The 15528-nt window shown below is 46.9% G+C and overlaps 1 protein-coding gene and 1 long non-coding RNA gene across 8 annotated transcripts in view; one reads left to right on the forward strand and one right to left on the reverse strand.

Annotated features, from left to right (window-relative positions):
* LOC148428300 (uncharacterized) overlaps positions 1 to 10996 on the reverse strand; it is a 64120-nt gene extending 53124 nt beyond the window's left edge. For 3 of the 6 annotated variants that reach the window (XR_015863988.1, XR_015863987.1, XR_015863983.1), the window contains exons 1-4: positions 10960 to 10996; positions 10175 to 10305; positions 6314 to 9044; positions 2909 to 3045 (exon numbers count right to left, since the gene is read on the reverse strand). This is a non-coding gene — a long non-coding RNA (uncharacterized LOC148428300). The remainder of the gene's footprint in view (positions 1 to 2908; positions 3046 to 6313; positions 9045 to 10174; positions 10306 to 10959) is intronic. The other 3 variants (XR_015863984.1, XR_015863985.1, XR_015863986.1) reach the window with 3 other exon arrangements.
* samd11 (sterile alpha motif domain containing 11) overlaps positions 1 to 15528 on the forward strand; it is a 67378-nt gene that overhangs the window by 48783 nt on the left and 3067 nt on the right. Inside the window, exons 7-12 of one of the 2 annotated variants that reach the window (XM_088404855.1) lie at positions 3649 to 3802; positions 8932 to 9047; positions 11360 to 11438; positions 11944 to 12668; positions 14068 to 14201; positions 15346 to 15456. In XM_088404855.1, coding sequence (XP_088260981.1) covers positions 3649 to 3802; positions 8932 to 9047; positions 11360 to 11438; positions 11944 to 12668; positions 14068 to 14201; positions 15346 to 15456 — 1319 coding nt within the window. The remainder of the gene's footprint in view (positions 1 to 3648; positions 3803 to 8931; positions 9048 to 11359; positions 11439 to 11943; positions 12669 to 14067; positions 14202 to 15345; positions 15457 to 15528) is intronic. The other variant, XM_088404863.1, reaches the window with a different exon arrangement.

Genomic DNA, 15528 nt, shown 5'->3' on the forward strand with positions numbered 1-15528 from the left:
TAGTGGACGGAAAATTGCAGTTGCGTGCAGTGGTACATCCGTTTGTTGCGGTTTCGCTCAGGGTAAATGAAGTCATAGGAGTCATTTCTGCTTCTTATTTTCGACCGTCAATAAAACATTACAGTCATGTTAATAACCACGGAAATGAAGTAGTAGACACCAAACGTGTGTTGCTATGCTACGCCTTAGTTTAAATTATGCTTAGGTGTGCTTATTTACCTCTGGTTGTGTGTATTTCGCTGCGCGGAAGACACACTGACTTAAAGACATATATGTGCGTCTACATACGCCGGAGCTGGGCAATTGGTCGCCGAATTGAACTGTCGATGATGAAACGCACGCCATCGGCGAGCACCTCCGCATTTTCGCCATGCGCTTTATGGCGTAAAGCCTTGAAAAAAAAACACAGCTCTGACTGAAGCGGGTTGGCGTCACCCGATCGGGGTCATACTGACGATTCTTCTCGGTCTGGGCGTTTTTACGAGGCTTCATCATAAACACTCGCCGAAAGTGCGGAGACGGCTCGCAGAGGTTTGGCACTGGATTACCTAGTTAAAACAAAATTCGTAAATAAAAATATTCAGGGCAGAAATTCTCTAGCTTGCTTTATCTTTTCGTTCATCTTTTGTTCTCTCACTGGAATTGATATCCCTCAAGAAGATTGTAGAGAATTATTGTCACGTGTATAGCACGAAACCAAACAGTGAAATTCTTACTCTGTTCACTTCAGCAAACAGAAGACGAAGGGCAATCTGATACCCTGATTGTGTATATAACCAAACATTTGGGTTGGAAAAGGGGGAACGCAGATGATGATCATATTGAGATTATGGTGCATGTTTACATGGCCTTTCAGAACATGGATAAAAAAGTGCTTGGAAAAGTCCACGCTTGTGTCAGTATAACTCTCACCTTTAGAAATTCTTGGGGATATTTTCTCGGTCTTGTTTTTTTTTTGTCTTGCTAGATGAGCCTGGATATTTTTGAAGGTTTTTGAACACCCCAACTTTGACCTCGGTAGTGATGCCATACTTAATCACAATAATATCCCTTTAGTTGAGCCTCCGATCCAAAATAGCTGTTGTGGTGAGCAGTGTTACCGCAGGAATCTCATAGAGGTCAACGCTTCCAATGTGTCACCCCAGCATCGTGCACAACGGACTGTGTGCGAATGCACTGGGGCTCCGGTTCCCTCTGATCCCTCTCTTATCTCCACCCGACCACCTCCAAACACACACACAATCAGGCGTGCGCGCGTGCACACACACACACACACACATGCACACAACCTTGTCTGCCGCCAGCCAAGTCCCCTGTGGCCTGGCGCAGCAAACAGATCGATACACCGGAGCTAGGCCGCATTAATATCTGTCGCTTCGCCCCCACCCCACCCCCAACTCCGGCGCCCGCTCAGCACACACACACACACACACACACACACGCGCACGCAAGGCGGCACCTAAATCACCCAGATACACACAAACACACATAACGCCCATACAGGCGGCGGAAATGGCCCGCTGGCACCTGAGGGATCTGTCTAATTAAAAATGAGGGGGGGTAGATAGATTGGGGGGCGAGAGAGAGAAAGAGAGAGAGAGAGAGAAGAGAGAACAGGATGGATTTTCCTCTCATTAGAAGCCTTGTCTCCTGGTGCGACCTGGCCTAGCCAATAATGATGAGGTCTCGTCTGGGAGAGAAGCAGGGAAGCCGGGGCGGGAAAAGCGAACAAGGAGATAGAAGGAAGCGAGCGGCAGAGGTCAGGGTTCAGCGTGAGGCGCGAGGCAGGGGGCAGGGGGAGAAAACTGTTGTGGTTGGAAAAGTAAGATGGAGGAAAGCAGGCTTTCATCTCTGGTGTACTGGATCACACCATCCATCGAACCCAGCGTCCACAACTCATCACCCGTGACATACACTGCGATTGTCAAAAGGGATTTGGGTGGGAATCCATCCAACAACGGCCATGCAAAAGTCAGCTATGTCAATAACTACACTATCATGGTCTAAGAAAAAAAAAATGTTTATGAAACACAATAATTGTGCAGCCTGGTTGTGTGTCTGTACTTGTTTCAAGTCTTATCCTGTTTGCTGGTCATGAGTATGATGCAGAAACAACTGAATCGATCCCCAAACAACTTTCTTGGGTAGTGAGGATCATTCCAAGGAAAAATAAATCACGTTTTTTGGCAGAGACCAAGTTATAGGTACAGCCACGGAAATTAATTCCAACTTAACAGTGAAACCTCATTTTTAGATTCAAATTTCCCCGTGAATAATGTATGACTTTTAATAGTGTGTCTGAATGTTTACAACTGGTTCTGATGCAAATCTGGAGTAGGTTTTGGAGGATATCTGCACGGTGCAGTTGTACTACTTCATATAATTCCCCTTTCCAAATGATGCCTATTTCCCATATACCTTGTAAAAAGTAAAAACAGCTTGTTTGTAGCTAAAACAGGTATGGTGTTGAATTATACTGACATGCTAATAAAAACAAATATACTCTATCCAAAAACTAAAATAGACACATGCATAGTAACAATCTTTTTGAATTAGCAGACAGGCTAGCGCTAATCTGTTCAAGTTTGGTTTGCTTCAAACTTGTATTAGAACAGCTAACGCTAACTGTGCCATTGGTTTCCGTGCTCGCTCCAACGCAATTTACATTTAGATGGTACCGGCCACAAAACTGAAAAGTAGATTGGATAAGCCATTGTACTATGGCAGCTCGGCTATGTGACATGCAAACGTTGTGGAGCGTAGATGGGAGCAATGTTCCCATCAAAGGCAATGCGCGGACATTTAAACTACAACTTGATTTTTAAAAGGATTATTTCATGCTAACGTTATAACATGTGCTTTTAAGACATAATCATAGAAATAAGAGACAAAAAATTCATAATCTTACCTATGAATATTGATCCCCAGTATCCTTGTTGAAACTGCACAAAATGGCGTGCGCCAATGTGCAAGCATCGTCCACACACATGAAATCTGCTAGCGCTTTGCCTCGAGGGTTGCACATGGAGCTGAATCCAGTCGTATCTACCAAAGGAGAGTTAAAACGCTTTAGTGAAATGCAAACTACCAAAAAGTATGCTTTTATCAATGCTTTCATTAGGAAATTGAAATGAAATTCGCCTCCCATCAGTCAGTCCCATCAGCAATGCGTTCTCATTTTGGGTAGCTAATGGTCGCGTCAGTTTGATTGGTGTACTGGAAAATTGCGCGGCGACGACGACTGTGTTGTTTGGATGCCTAAATAGTGTGTTAATAGCCTTCAAAGTAGGGATTTAGTGTTACTCTGTTAAAATGTCTCATATAATGTGTGTAATTTCATGCACATGCGTCTCCACCAGGTAAAAGGCGGAGATTATTAAGTTGAGTTGAGAATTTTTGGAAATGCGGCCTTCATGTGTGTTGTCACATGCCTCTTCACATCATGTGACAAAGCAACTCACAGTCAACCCAACGCGTGTTAAATCGATGTTTACGAGGATATTCCGCCCGCATGGAAATTAGCCGCCGGATGCTAAATTTATATCTTCCCTTCTCTCTTCCCCTCATCCCTTGTCTTTGCTTCAACTATCAATCTTCCATTTCTCCCTGTTCCACTTCCCATGTTTTCCATCTTTGTTCTTTGCTCAGACGTGCTGCGCGCTCAGCAGGAAGCGTTGGCTGCGGCGGTGAGGAATCCGGCGGCCTTAGAAGCTCACCTGCCCACGGGAGGCAGCTCCTCGTCATCCAGCCAGAGACGCAAGCAGGGCCTACCGCAGCACCGGGATGCGCATTACACTGACAGGTGAAGAATCTCTCGCAAATACTTGCGGGCCCCGAGTTAGTTTGCAGAGCGAGCGCGACTCATTAATAAATTCCGACAACAACATCCTCCCCGCAAGTGGCCATTGCAGTTGATGTGAAGAAACAGCGGGAAAAAAATAGAAAACGCATTTAAGTGGGTTGGTCAGTTCCCGACATTCTCAGAAAGATTTCGTCTAATTTTTGGATGTGTGTGTGTGCGAGAGAGTGTGTGTGACCAAATAACCTCTTGCCTACCACTGTGGAGACGCACGGCTGCGTCCGCCCTCCCTCTCTACCCCCAGCGCTGGCCCCTGTGCCTCCCATACAAAGCCGGGGGCAGCGGGAGTGGGCGGATAATTGCTTGTCGATTATTTATGTGGCGCGGGGAGAGGCGGGGGATCGATAATGGGCCGGCGGTGCGGCAGCGGGGAGGGAAGGGGGGGAGGAAGGGAAGGGGGGATGTTTGTGCGAGAGGGGGAAGGAATGGGAATATAGGCAGGAAGCGGAGCGGCGGAGCGGCGTCCCGGCGCGGTGCTGGGGGGGGGGGGGGGGGGCGTCGTGTGTGCGCCCTCCATTTCCAAGCGGCATGTACGCCATATAGGCGCAGTGAATTTGGCTTTGTTTGCGTGAATACAATTTGTGCGTGCGCGCGGACGCATGTGTGGCCTACGGTGCGGCGCAAATGCGGTCTGCGAGTCACGTTTATTCGTCGCCGGTGCATACAGAGCGGCATAATTAGCCGCTCGGGGCCAGCAAGGGTTAAACAGGCCTCACCCCGCAGCCCAAAACCTCCCACCTGCCTAGTCTTTAACCTCTTCACAAGCTGTGCGCACATTTTGGAGGGAGTATAATAGAGTGGGTTAATGGAGAAAATGTGCTCGAGAGCACTTAGCATTGATTGTACTTTTGTCGAAATGAGAGAATGAAAGAAGAAAGAGTAACAAAGTGTATCAGTAAGTGTATGATGCAGCCCCTTTATTTACTCAGAAGCAAAATTACACCTTTCTCAAATACTGTGACCAGTTAGGACATGAGGCCACTTCAGGAAGTGACTCTGGAACCAACAGCTATGATCATTTAATAATTAAACAAAAGAGTTGCAAGATGGGAAATTTTAGGAACAGTCAAGTACGAGCGAAAAATACAGAAGTGGACAATGGTGGGGAAAAAAAATAGCCAGAGACCCCTGATAACACACCAAGATAGAGCATTATCTACTCCTGCACTATAGCTGAAAAACTGTGGACTGACTTACTTTTTACTCAACCACAAAAAAATGGAAGAATCAGATTGCCACAAAGACCAGAAAGAGGCAACAACAAAGGAAAGCAAGTGAGGCTTTTGGTCATGATAGAAACATTTGCTAAACGCATTGCGGCATAAATTCAATGCAGTTTGCATAGATAGGTAAGAAAAACGTTGTTTAAACAGATATTTAGCTCTATTTGATTGGATCGGCACAATTAATTTCTCGAGACTCTGATCGGTGATGGGCCCCAAAATCCCATGTCGGAGAAAGGCTTACTCTGCAGGTAATGAAGTAAACATCTCTGGCAAAGTGTGGTATTTGTTCTAAAGTTTTAAAGCGCCCCATCCTAAGGCACCTGCATAGAGCTTTGACTTCCATTCATTAGGATGAACCATGCCTCACTCTTGTAGCAGAATTATAGCAAATCCTTGAAGTCGGGCCTAGTGGGACATTGGTGCCACGTTCACATATTTTACTCAATGTAGAATACAGGAGAGTCAGATAGGGCCGGACTGTGTTGAACCAGCACAAAGAAAGAACAGGAACCAAATTCTAGAGCGACCCCGAAGTGGAATGAGTGCAAAGTGAAGAGAGGATTCAAATAGAGATAATTGGCGCAATGAAAAGCCGCGGCTAAGGAAGCGAGTCGAGGCGGCAAACTCCCTCCCTAACTCTCTGTATGGCTCACCTTTCCTTCGACCCCTCATCATTGATTATCTTGGGCCCATTAGGGCCCATTGTTAAAAACAAATCATTAGGGCCGCTCAATGGGCTTAGAGCCTGGCGCTCCATTTGTCTGGCCTTAAATGGCGCTAAGCTCACCGAGCATCTGCCAGGCAAATAGGGAGGGATGGGGAAAAGTAAAGAACGGAAGGAAGTAGACAACACGGGGGCTTAAAATGGGGATGAAGAGATGGAAGCAAAAGCAAAAAAGCGAAAAAGGCGAGAGGACGATGTGACGGAGAGAGAGAGAGAGAGAGAGAGATGAAGCAAGATAGGGAGTGAGGCGATGGAGAGAATGTGAGATAAGGGAAGGGAGGGAGAGCGGACGGGCGGGCGGGCGGGCGAGCGAGCGAGGAGGGAGCCTCATCCATTTTAATGAGCTTCCTGTGTAAATGTGTTCCTGCGGAGAAGGAGCCGAAGGCGGCCGCACGGCGCTCCTAATCCCCCCACGCTCCCGTCATTAAGGGCAGTCCTGTCACACACACACGCGCGCCCGCGCGCGCACGCACACACTCGCGCAAAACGCACGTACGCACACACCTCGCCTGGGCTGCTTCAGGACAGGAACGCTGTCGCCACTCTGACAGGTCGTCACACACGAGTGAATTTCCCAGAAGCCCTTGGCCTCACTGGCGGCACAGCCAGACTCACGCACACGCGCACACACCCCTACACACAGAAACACACAACAGGCCAACTATGGAGTTTTGCGTAACTATGAGTCCACCTTGCATTCGTGCAATAGGAAGGCATAAAAAGCCAGAGAAAACACAGCGAGGCCCGTCCAAACGGCGTTCTAAAAAAAGAGGGGGAGAAAGAATGAGAGTTGGAGGAAGGGAGTGGGGGGGAGTGTCAGGCGCGCTCCTTTCCCGCCTTCTCTCCCTCGCTCTCCGTGATTAGGCCTAATTATGGTGGCGCAGACGCCTGGCAGCCCCAGTCATGCAGCTTTAATTGACCGTTATTCATCTGTGGCCTAACGCTAGGCAACGGTGGGCGGTGCAAAGAGACGGAAGAAAGAAAAGGGAACATCTGAGAGGCGGCGGTTGAGGCAGTTTGGCGTGCGGGGGAGCCGAGCGCGGGTGGGGGTTGATGGCGGTTTTTGCGTGAGCCGCGGCGTGGCCTCGCCGAGCGGCGCGTCGCGAGGCTAATTGCTTGCCCTGAGGGATTAAACCAGGTGATTACACACTGGGCGGTGTAATTACATAAGAAGCGGCTAGTGGGGCCCCCAGCTCGCGGCCCCGGGGTCACGCGCCACAGCCCTCACCCAAGATTAATTGGAGCTGCCACAGGAGTGCAAGGCGCCGCCGGAGAGAGCGGTTATACGATTAGCATTAACATTTCAGCGGCAAAGGCGATCGATGAATGCTTTCCTCCCCCCTCCCCTATGCGCGCGCGCGCACACACACACACACACACACACACACACACACACACACACTCACACAGACCAATAGCTCAACTATCACATCCCCTTGTCCCTGCATGCGAGTGTTCCCTCCAAGCTGTTCCGCTCCCTCGCCGCTAAGCCAAGCGAGAGACAAGCAGGCGCTAGCTAATTTGAACATGGTTACAAAACAATATTTGCGGTTGCACGCGTCCCGTCGTCGGTTTCCACTTTGTTTTCCTCAGCTCCATTCCCATGTGTGTCTGTGTGTGGCGACAGACTCGCACACGCTTGAATGGCGTGAGGACAGGGAAGCGGCAGAAACCAAAGTTACTAGCGATCGACGGAGTTTGAAAGTAGGGCTGCCAAGATTAGCCGGCAAGTCGCCGCTACTGTCAACAGCTAATTCAAACCACGCCTTTGTCATTATGTTTGCAGTTTGGCTTTTCCTCTCAAAACGGCCTTGTCTTTCGCAGTTACTGTTAGTCCATGCCCAGTTACGGTAATCCGAGTCATTTGCGACGTAAACTGAAGCACCGTGGCTAAACGATGTCGCGTCTAACTAAGCGTTAGCGACAGGGTTCAAATGTTAAGGCGCCGTTCACCAAAAATACAACGAAAAGTTGCCGTGTGTTGCAGCACGACAGTTATGAACAAGCATCTAAAAGGAAACACATTGCGGGAGATGACTGATTCCATTTCTGACATTGGGACAATTGTGTCTGAAAGCTAGCATTAGCATACACGGTTTACGGTTTGTGTTTGCCATAATGTTGTAACAATATCTTGTTTGATTATCCTAACATCTTGTAGCATCTGTAGATTATGGAAGTGTTAGTAAATTGATGCGAAACGGCGTCATTCTTGCTATTTCGCAGGTAGCGTTGTGTCCTACTCATCCTCAAGACACAATTTGACACTGTCAAGAAGTCAAGGTGCAGAAAACTTATTATTCCATAAGCATTTTTTTTTTAAATATCTTCCATCTGTGAGGATGTACAAACAACTGGGAAAATGAAGAAGGGAGAAGCTTAACTTGATGAAATGGGGAGCGATGAAGAGGGGAGGGAAGAGAAGGGCACCAACAACAGCCATTTTTCATAGAGGACATAGAGAACAAAAAAAGATGGTTTGGGTAAAAAAAAAAAAAAAAAAAAAGAGACAGTGGAAGAAAGGTGAGAGGCGCCTTTCCCCCCCTTGACGAGGACAAAGGACGAGGGAGATAATGGAGAGGCCTTTTCAAAAGTTGAGGTTGCGGGACGCGCCATCTTTTTAGCGGCGTCAATGCCGGCCTGGAAAGAGGGAGGGAGGGAATGGGGGCATCAAAAAGGGAGGGGGAGGGGGGTGACGGCGCGAATAGAGGCGGGATGAGTGTTAATTAGAAGGTCCTTCAGCCCGTGGCCCCGGTCAAGATGCAGGGTCCGCCCCAGCTGTCAGAGCATGACACACTGGCATTGTGCATTCAGCTCTCATTATGTGTGTGGCTCCAGCGTGCGCGCGCGTCGGTGTGTGCGCGAGTGCGTGTGTGCGAGGCGGCAGCGGAGGGTACAGCAATGGCCGGCGGTGCTTGCCGCGGCCTGACAAGACTGATGAGGCACCGGGGCGACGTCGGGGCCTCTGGAACACGGCTGATAAAAATACACCGTACACATCGATGTGGCAGCGCGCGTACAAAAAGCTGCGGCGAAGGGAGAAAAACAGTCACGTGCTAAATGAACGCCAGGCGCTGTTTCAAAATTTCAAACGTATTTTGTTTTCTTATTTGACTTCACAGGGAACTGTCCCAACCTCCGCCTCTCCTATCACCTCCAACGGCTCCTCACATCGCGCTAGGACCTCACTTGCGGGCTCCTTTCCTAGGCTTGCCCTCAGCTCTCTGCCAGGCACCTGGTGAGTCACCAATTGACACTTTAACACCTTTCCCAGTATGCTAATTTGGGCGTTTCTTTCTGATGCAGAGAAAGCACAATAATGTCTGTCAATCTTTTTAATTTTGTTCAAATTTTATAACTGCTCCAATTCTAATTTACCACTGCAAAATGTACATTTGAGTTGTTTGTTGTTGTGACTTTTTTTTAGCTTTAGCCATCGGGGGCTATCAGATTGAGTCACTCGATTATTTATTTGTCGCAGTTTTTTACGCCAGATGCCTTTCCTGATACTACCAAACAATTTTTTATCCAGGCATGGGACCGGCAGCGCCCGGGCATAGGGACGCTGGCCGGGAATCAAATGCGAGCAGCAACAACCGCCATACTGTCCGTACTAAAAGATACACATAAGAAATAATTTGGTAATCGTACAGGAGTAAAATCAGGTTAACCACTCGACCATAAAAATTTAACACTGATGAAAAGGGAGGTCTGTCGCGAGCAGTACATTCTCTTTGTCTTATTCATTGTCGGCCATTTTGTAGGGATCGATATTAGTTTTCTTCATCGCAAGTTGTTTCCTATTTTATAGTGATCATCACACACTTTCTCATCGCCATTCGCCCAACAATTTGTCTGAAATGAATGAGTAAATAAAATGGACACCGTCAGTGACGTTTTACAGTTTCAATGAATTTACAGAAAACCTGTCCAATTTCTACAATGTGCTATATGAACAAGATGATATGATACAAATAAATACCATACAAAATATATTATAGGCCCAAATAGATTTATTTCTACTCACAATTAGCTTAGATTTTAGATTTATTGAACGATTTTATGTGCTTTGACTTGGTTCATTGAAATAATAATAACAGTACATTAATTATATCTGTTAATGAACATGACCCAATCAAAACAATAAATCATTTATATCAGTTCCAACCACAAGGCAGGCTCTGCAAATAAAGTGTCAAAAACATTGTAATCTCATGACCTAAAAACATCTTCAGCATCCTTTGTGGTACTCAAAACTCAAAGCTAATGGCACTTAAATTCTTATGGAAACACAAAAAATAAAATATTGCCTTGTGTACAAATGTGTGTGTGGGCCTGCACACTGATATTTGTGTGTGTTCTTACCTGTATTAAAGAGATGAATTAATTTGAAGTTTGACATCCTCAGGGGAGATGTAACTGCTGGCAACAGCCGTCTTTGTCTTGGGTTTTGGTTCACCACTGAGCCACTCCAAAATCAGAATCCAAGACCAGTTCTAACACAAAGGGAGGGGACTATTTACACAAAGTCACTGTCAATCTATTTTGTTTGAGATATATCCTCAAATCAAATTTCTTCCCTTGCTCAAAGCATCTTTCATTGTGTGCACAGAAAAAAACAACACACGCAATACAACTTACAAATCATTATAAAATTAAGCAGTACATGTAGTGCAAGAGCTAGCAGCTCGATTGTGGCGTAGTCCCTCATGCGTCATCACCCTGCGACAGCTTTAAGCGCTTACGCTAGCATAGCAGTTAGCTAGCTACTCGTAATTAGCATTAGCCTCGTGTTAATCGCCAGTTAGCATCCCCCTCTATTATTTTATCGAAATTAAAGATGATACATACCAAAATACCGTTTAAAGTTTTTGTAACTGTGACTGTTTTTAACCAATTTCCATAACAGGATGTATTTTAAAGGAAAAACATTATTAGTGCACGTTAGCATTGAGGCCTAGCCCGCTAGCAAGCCTTGCTTGCTGGAACGCAATTTGAGGACTCTCGATGGAAAACAGCCTTTGATCACGCCACTATACGGGCACACTTCATTGTCATAGCCAGCAAAAAAAAAAAAAACTCATTATATATTTATATGAGTGAGTTTAACTGTTGTTTTCATGAAACAATTTTCCTGTCGTCGGTCTTACCGAGGTATTGCTCCATTACATCACAATACTAAACGGGAAGCCTTGATCAAATTTTGCAGATATGCGACACCCTATGGCGGAGTGAGGTACTACTTGTAAAAGGCATACAAGTTTACGACACATTTTAAGGGTGCGAGAAGTGGATTTGTGGTTCCATGCATCGATGTCAGGATATTAAAATTATTTTATATGCTCCGATCGGAGCCAGCGCTCGAGGTTTGTTGTGTAGCTTCTACACAATGACAAGAAAACGATTCTATTCAATTCTAAAAAGGAAATCATTTCAAATAGATTAAACATGTCACGTTATGCAAATAGTCATAATTGTGTTGCAATCCCAATATTGATGCAAATATTTCACTACAGCTATTAATGTTTTTTCTTTCTTTTTCTCCACCAGGTTATGGTTTCCTCCAACCGGCTCAAGCCGAAATTTTTGTGCGGCAGCAGGAAATGCTGAGGAAGCAGAATCTAGCCAGGTGTGATTTTTGTTCCCTTGTTTTTCACTGCATTGTGGGGACCGATTTTCGAGTTTTACTGTTTTTGTGGGCACCGTGATGGTTAATGTTAGGGTTGGGCTAAAAATATGTATTATGTCAGTGGGATGTCCCAACTATGATAGAAAACTCCACTCTGTATGTGTTATGTGTGCGTTTGCTACATGGCAGGGACCAAATTCCGGTTTTACTGTTTTGTGGGGACCTCTCGCAATTGATTTAACCATTTTGGTGGACCCCACAAGTTCGGATCAAGACTTGAGGGTCAAGACTAGCTTTTTGAGTTGGATCGGATTTTGGTTGAGGTTAGGGTTAAGTAATCTGTCTACTAGGGACTAGAAAATGCATGATATCTACAGGATGTCCCCACTATGCGTGTTTGCGCGTGTGTCAATGACATTGCTTAAAGTCGTGCATGCCTCGGAATCCAAAGTCACCAATGAGTCATTTCTGGGCATCGTTGACGGTACGTGTTTGTCCGCGCCAGACTGGAGATGTCAGCCGAGCTACTGAGACAGAAGGAGTTGGAGACGCTCCACCAGCGACAGCAGCAGCAACTGCTGAGTTCCGACCCGCTGGCGGCGCTCCCCGCCGGCCTGCCCTCCGACCACCCGGCCCTGCGGAGCCTCCAAGACATCCCCGAGGGCCATCCGCTCCGAGAGGAGCTGGCCCGCCGATCCAATGCCATGATGGTGCTTCGCCACGGGGCGACGGCGCCCCTCCTGGGCGCCAACCAGCAGCAGCCCAAGACGTCGTCCACCCACAAAGACGCGGAAGCGCAGAGTTCCGCCGCGCGCTCGGACGCCGATTCCGCTAAGGCCCTCCGCCGGGGCCCTCAGACGGAGCTCCGCTCCGGCCACCGCAAAAGAAGAAGAGAGGACAGAGGAAGCGAGGGAGACGACGAGGACGCGAAGGACTCGGACAGCGAGACGGAAACGTGCGAGGGCAGGCGGGAAGGCGCCGAGGCCAAGACCAGGAGGAAACGCAAAGACAGAGGGAGCCGGGAAAGAGACGCCGCCAAGGAGAACCGCCTAGACGAGCCTTGCGCCTCGGCCGCCGTCGACTCGCCCGCTCGCCACTCGTTGGCCTCGGCGCCGGGAAAGTCGGACGTCAAGCTCCAGCTTCCACCTGGATTCGTGCCGCCTCTGCCCGCTCTTCAAGGACAGTCGTTGCCCTTCGGATTCCCCTACATCAACCCTTACTTTCACATGGGTGAGCAGCTCGCACTCGCGCACGGCTAAAAGGCGACACGTGAAACCCATTAGCGTCACTTTGTGCGTTATCTGGCTCGCCGTTTGGGGGCCCGCTTTGACCCTGACACACATGGGAATTTGTTCACGTACACTCCGCGGGCAAGAGTGTGGAGACACTTCCTCCGCAATTAAGTTTTCTTACCTGATAGAACTTTCTGGCATTTTGTCGTCTTATTTTGTCCCGATGAGGCAGGGGTGTCAAACATACGGCCCGTGGTCCGGATACAGCCCACGCGGAGGTGCAATCTGGCCCGCAAGATGATTATGTGGAGGATTAAAAAAAAAAATAGGATCCAATGCGTTAGTCTGCTGTCAACAATCAACAGACGAAAAATCTTACGATTACAGAGCGCAGATGAGTACTGCAACTCACAAGCGAAAGTGTTGCCACGCTTGTGCCAAGTAGCTTGCATTCACGTTAGCATTAGCATCTAGCTTCGTCATGCTACTGCTCAGCGCAGATAAAATCCCTTGATCGCTGCAATATTCGACTTTGGTCCCTTTTTGTATCATAAGCAAGCTTGTGTTTAGTTTTAAATTGAATTTATTTACAGATCACACAACGCTTCCGCAGTTGATGTGACATCATGACTTCTTCGCAAGCTTTCAACTTCTTCTGTCATGTATGTCATTACGTTTGTGCCACCCAGTGTCCAAAGTGAGACACTGCAGCACCATTTTATCCCATTTAATCGTCTTTGCACTTCACTGTACTCCTTGAAAAGTAGTTGTACAACCAGATATTTTGATTGGTGCATTTTCCTTCCGCCGGATATTTGTATATCAAATATACAATATCCATCATATATCAGTCAATCACCATCAAGCCAATCAGATCGATGCAAAGTCCAGCGCTAACATCGATTAAATTGGTAAGCCGATTAATCGGTAGGGCCTTCATGTATTAGACTGCCCCCTTTTGGACAGGAGAAAACACACAATACATTAATCATGATAAATAACTGGTCTGATTTGCATTATAATTGTTAAATATTACACAGTACTGTTTTCGTAATTAAAAAGACGTTGGGGTTTTATGCGGCCTGGAAAGAAGGAATGGCATTTGCATTCATTTTAACAGGGACAGATGATACGCAATAAGATTGTTTGGAATCACACATTCATTTTAATAGGGACAGACGATACGCAATAAGAGTGTTTGGAATTACCGGCGCGGTCGCGGAACAAATGAAGCTAAGCTCGAGGCACCGCCGTACACGTGGCGTTCTTGTGACTATTTTATCGAACGCATCCGTGACAACTGTGAAGAAAAATCCAGAAAGGGCCTCAGCCTTTAGTCTTTTAATTGATTTGTCCCTTTTTTTTTTTTTTTCCCACCCCACGACCGCTGCTTTCAGGCTCCGTGGGAGGTCTTTTCATGGATGGGGAGGACTCGGCTCCAGCGAACCCCGTGGAGGATTTAAGCAAGTGGAGTGTGGAGGACGTGTGTGGCTTCATAAGCAGCCTGGCCGGATGTGCTGAATACGCTCAGGTGAGACCGTGAGGACAACAAGACGGAGAGGAGAGAGAGAAAGGAGGACAAATGGAGGCCGGGGGCAAGCTCGACAATAACCGCAGAAGTGTGCAGTCATCACCGTAGCGGTCCCCTTATGGTCCTTATGTACAATGAGTCAGGATTATTGAGAAGTGTGAGGTGTGTGTTTGCGTTCGTGTAGACCTCTGCATTATGTGTTGTTGTTCCCCGATCACCGGTCACAAAAAAAAAAAATATCATGATTTTTGAGTGTTTCGAATAAAAAATCAATTCTATTACATCGTTTGCCCTGAAATTATTACTTTCCAAGTTGAGTGGAAAATTTCTGGACGGAAATCTCAGGACCAGCGCACTATTTGCGGACAGTCGGTAATGCGCAGTGTTATCCATTTTTTAACCTTAAAAAAGGGGTGTCCGCCATTAGCGCTGTGCTCATGTGGAAATGGGACGTGCCCTTCCGCGCCGAGAATTGAGACCACGTCAGGACATGGTTTCAAGATGGGACTTAAAAAATAAAAAAATGGTTTCAAGATAGAACTAAAAAAAATAAAAAATAGTATTTCAAGACACGACTAGCGTAAAATCGGGAAAAACAATGCTGTTGGAAAACACTGTCGGGACTCGGGACACAAGACTGTCCCAGTTGAACCGGGACGTCCTCTAACCGTATATTAACCAACAAAAAAAAGAATACAACATAAATCAACTTCCAACAAATGTTGATTTTATTTTCACAGGGTTTATACAGGTTACAGGTTAGTCTGAAACTGAAAAAAACTACCTTAAAGTGTATCCTAGTGCCTGAAATAACATAAGGATGTCAATCTTTTCTAAACTAAATATTTTTGTGGTGAACATTTTAAAAAAAACTATATATATAATGATATACGAGATGTATATGCAAATTGATTCATTAATCAAATTAATGATTTAGAAAATAAAATTCCAGCAAATTTTTAACAAACTTTGACATTGACAGCACCGCAGCACAACCTAGGGCCGCGGAGGTGCAATTACACTTCACACGGCAAAGGCAAAGCCAGTTCGTACGCGCGGGGGCCCCGCCCCACGATTTGAAAAGACTCCCCTAGTTCCGCGCGCGCGAGTGTGTCCGCGGCTGAAGCGGCTATGTCTTCGCCAGGTTTTCCGGGAGCAGGTCATTGATGGGGAGACATTAGCTCTGCTCACTGAGGAGCACCTGCTCGGCATCATGGCACTAAAGTTGGGCCCTGCCGTCAAGATTCGCTCGCAGGTACCGAGAGTACGGTGCAGTAGATCCGAGAAAGTCAGCCAGCGTAGCGTAGACTCCCCGCCCTGAAAAACA

Source organism: Hippichthys cyanospilos, chromosome 2 (genome assembly GCF_059441005.1).
Source record: "Hippichthys cyanospilos isolate Australia breed blue-spotted pipefish chromosome 2, RoL_Hcya_1.0, whole genome shotgun sequence".
In the NCBI taxonomy this organism is placed as follows: Eukaryota; Metazoa; Chordata; class Actinopteri; order Syngnathiformes; family Syngnathidae; genus Hippichthys; species Hippichthys cyanospilos.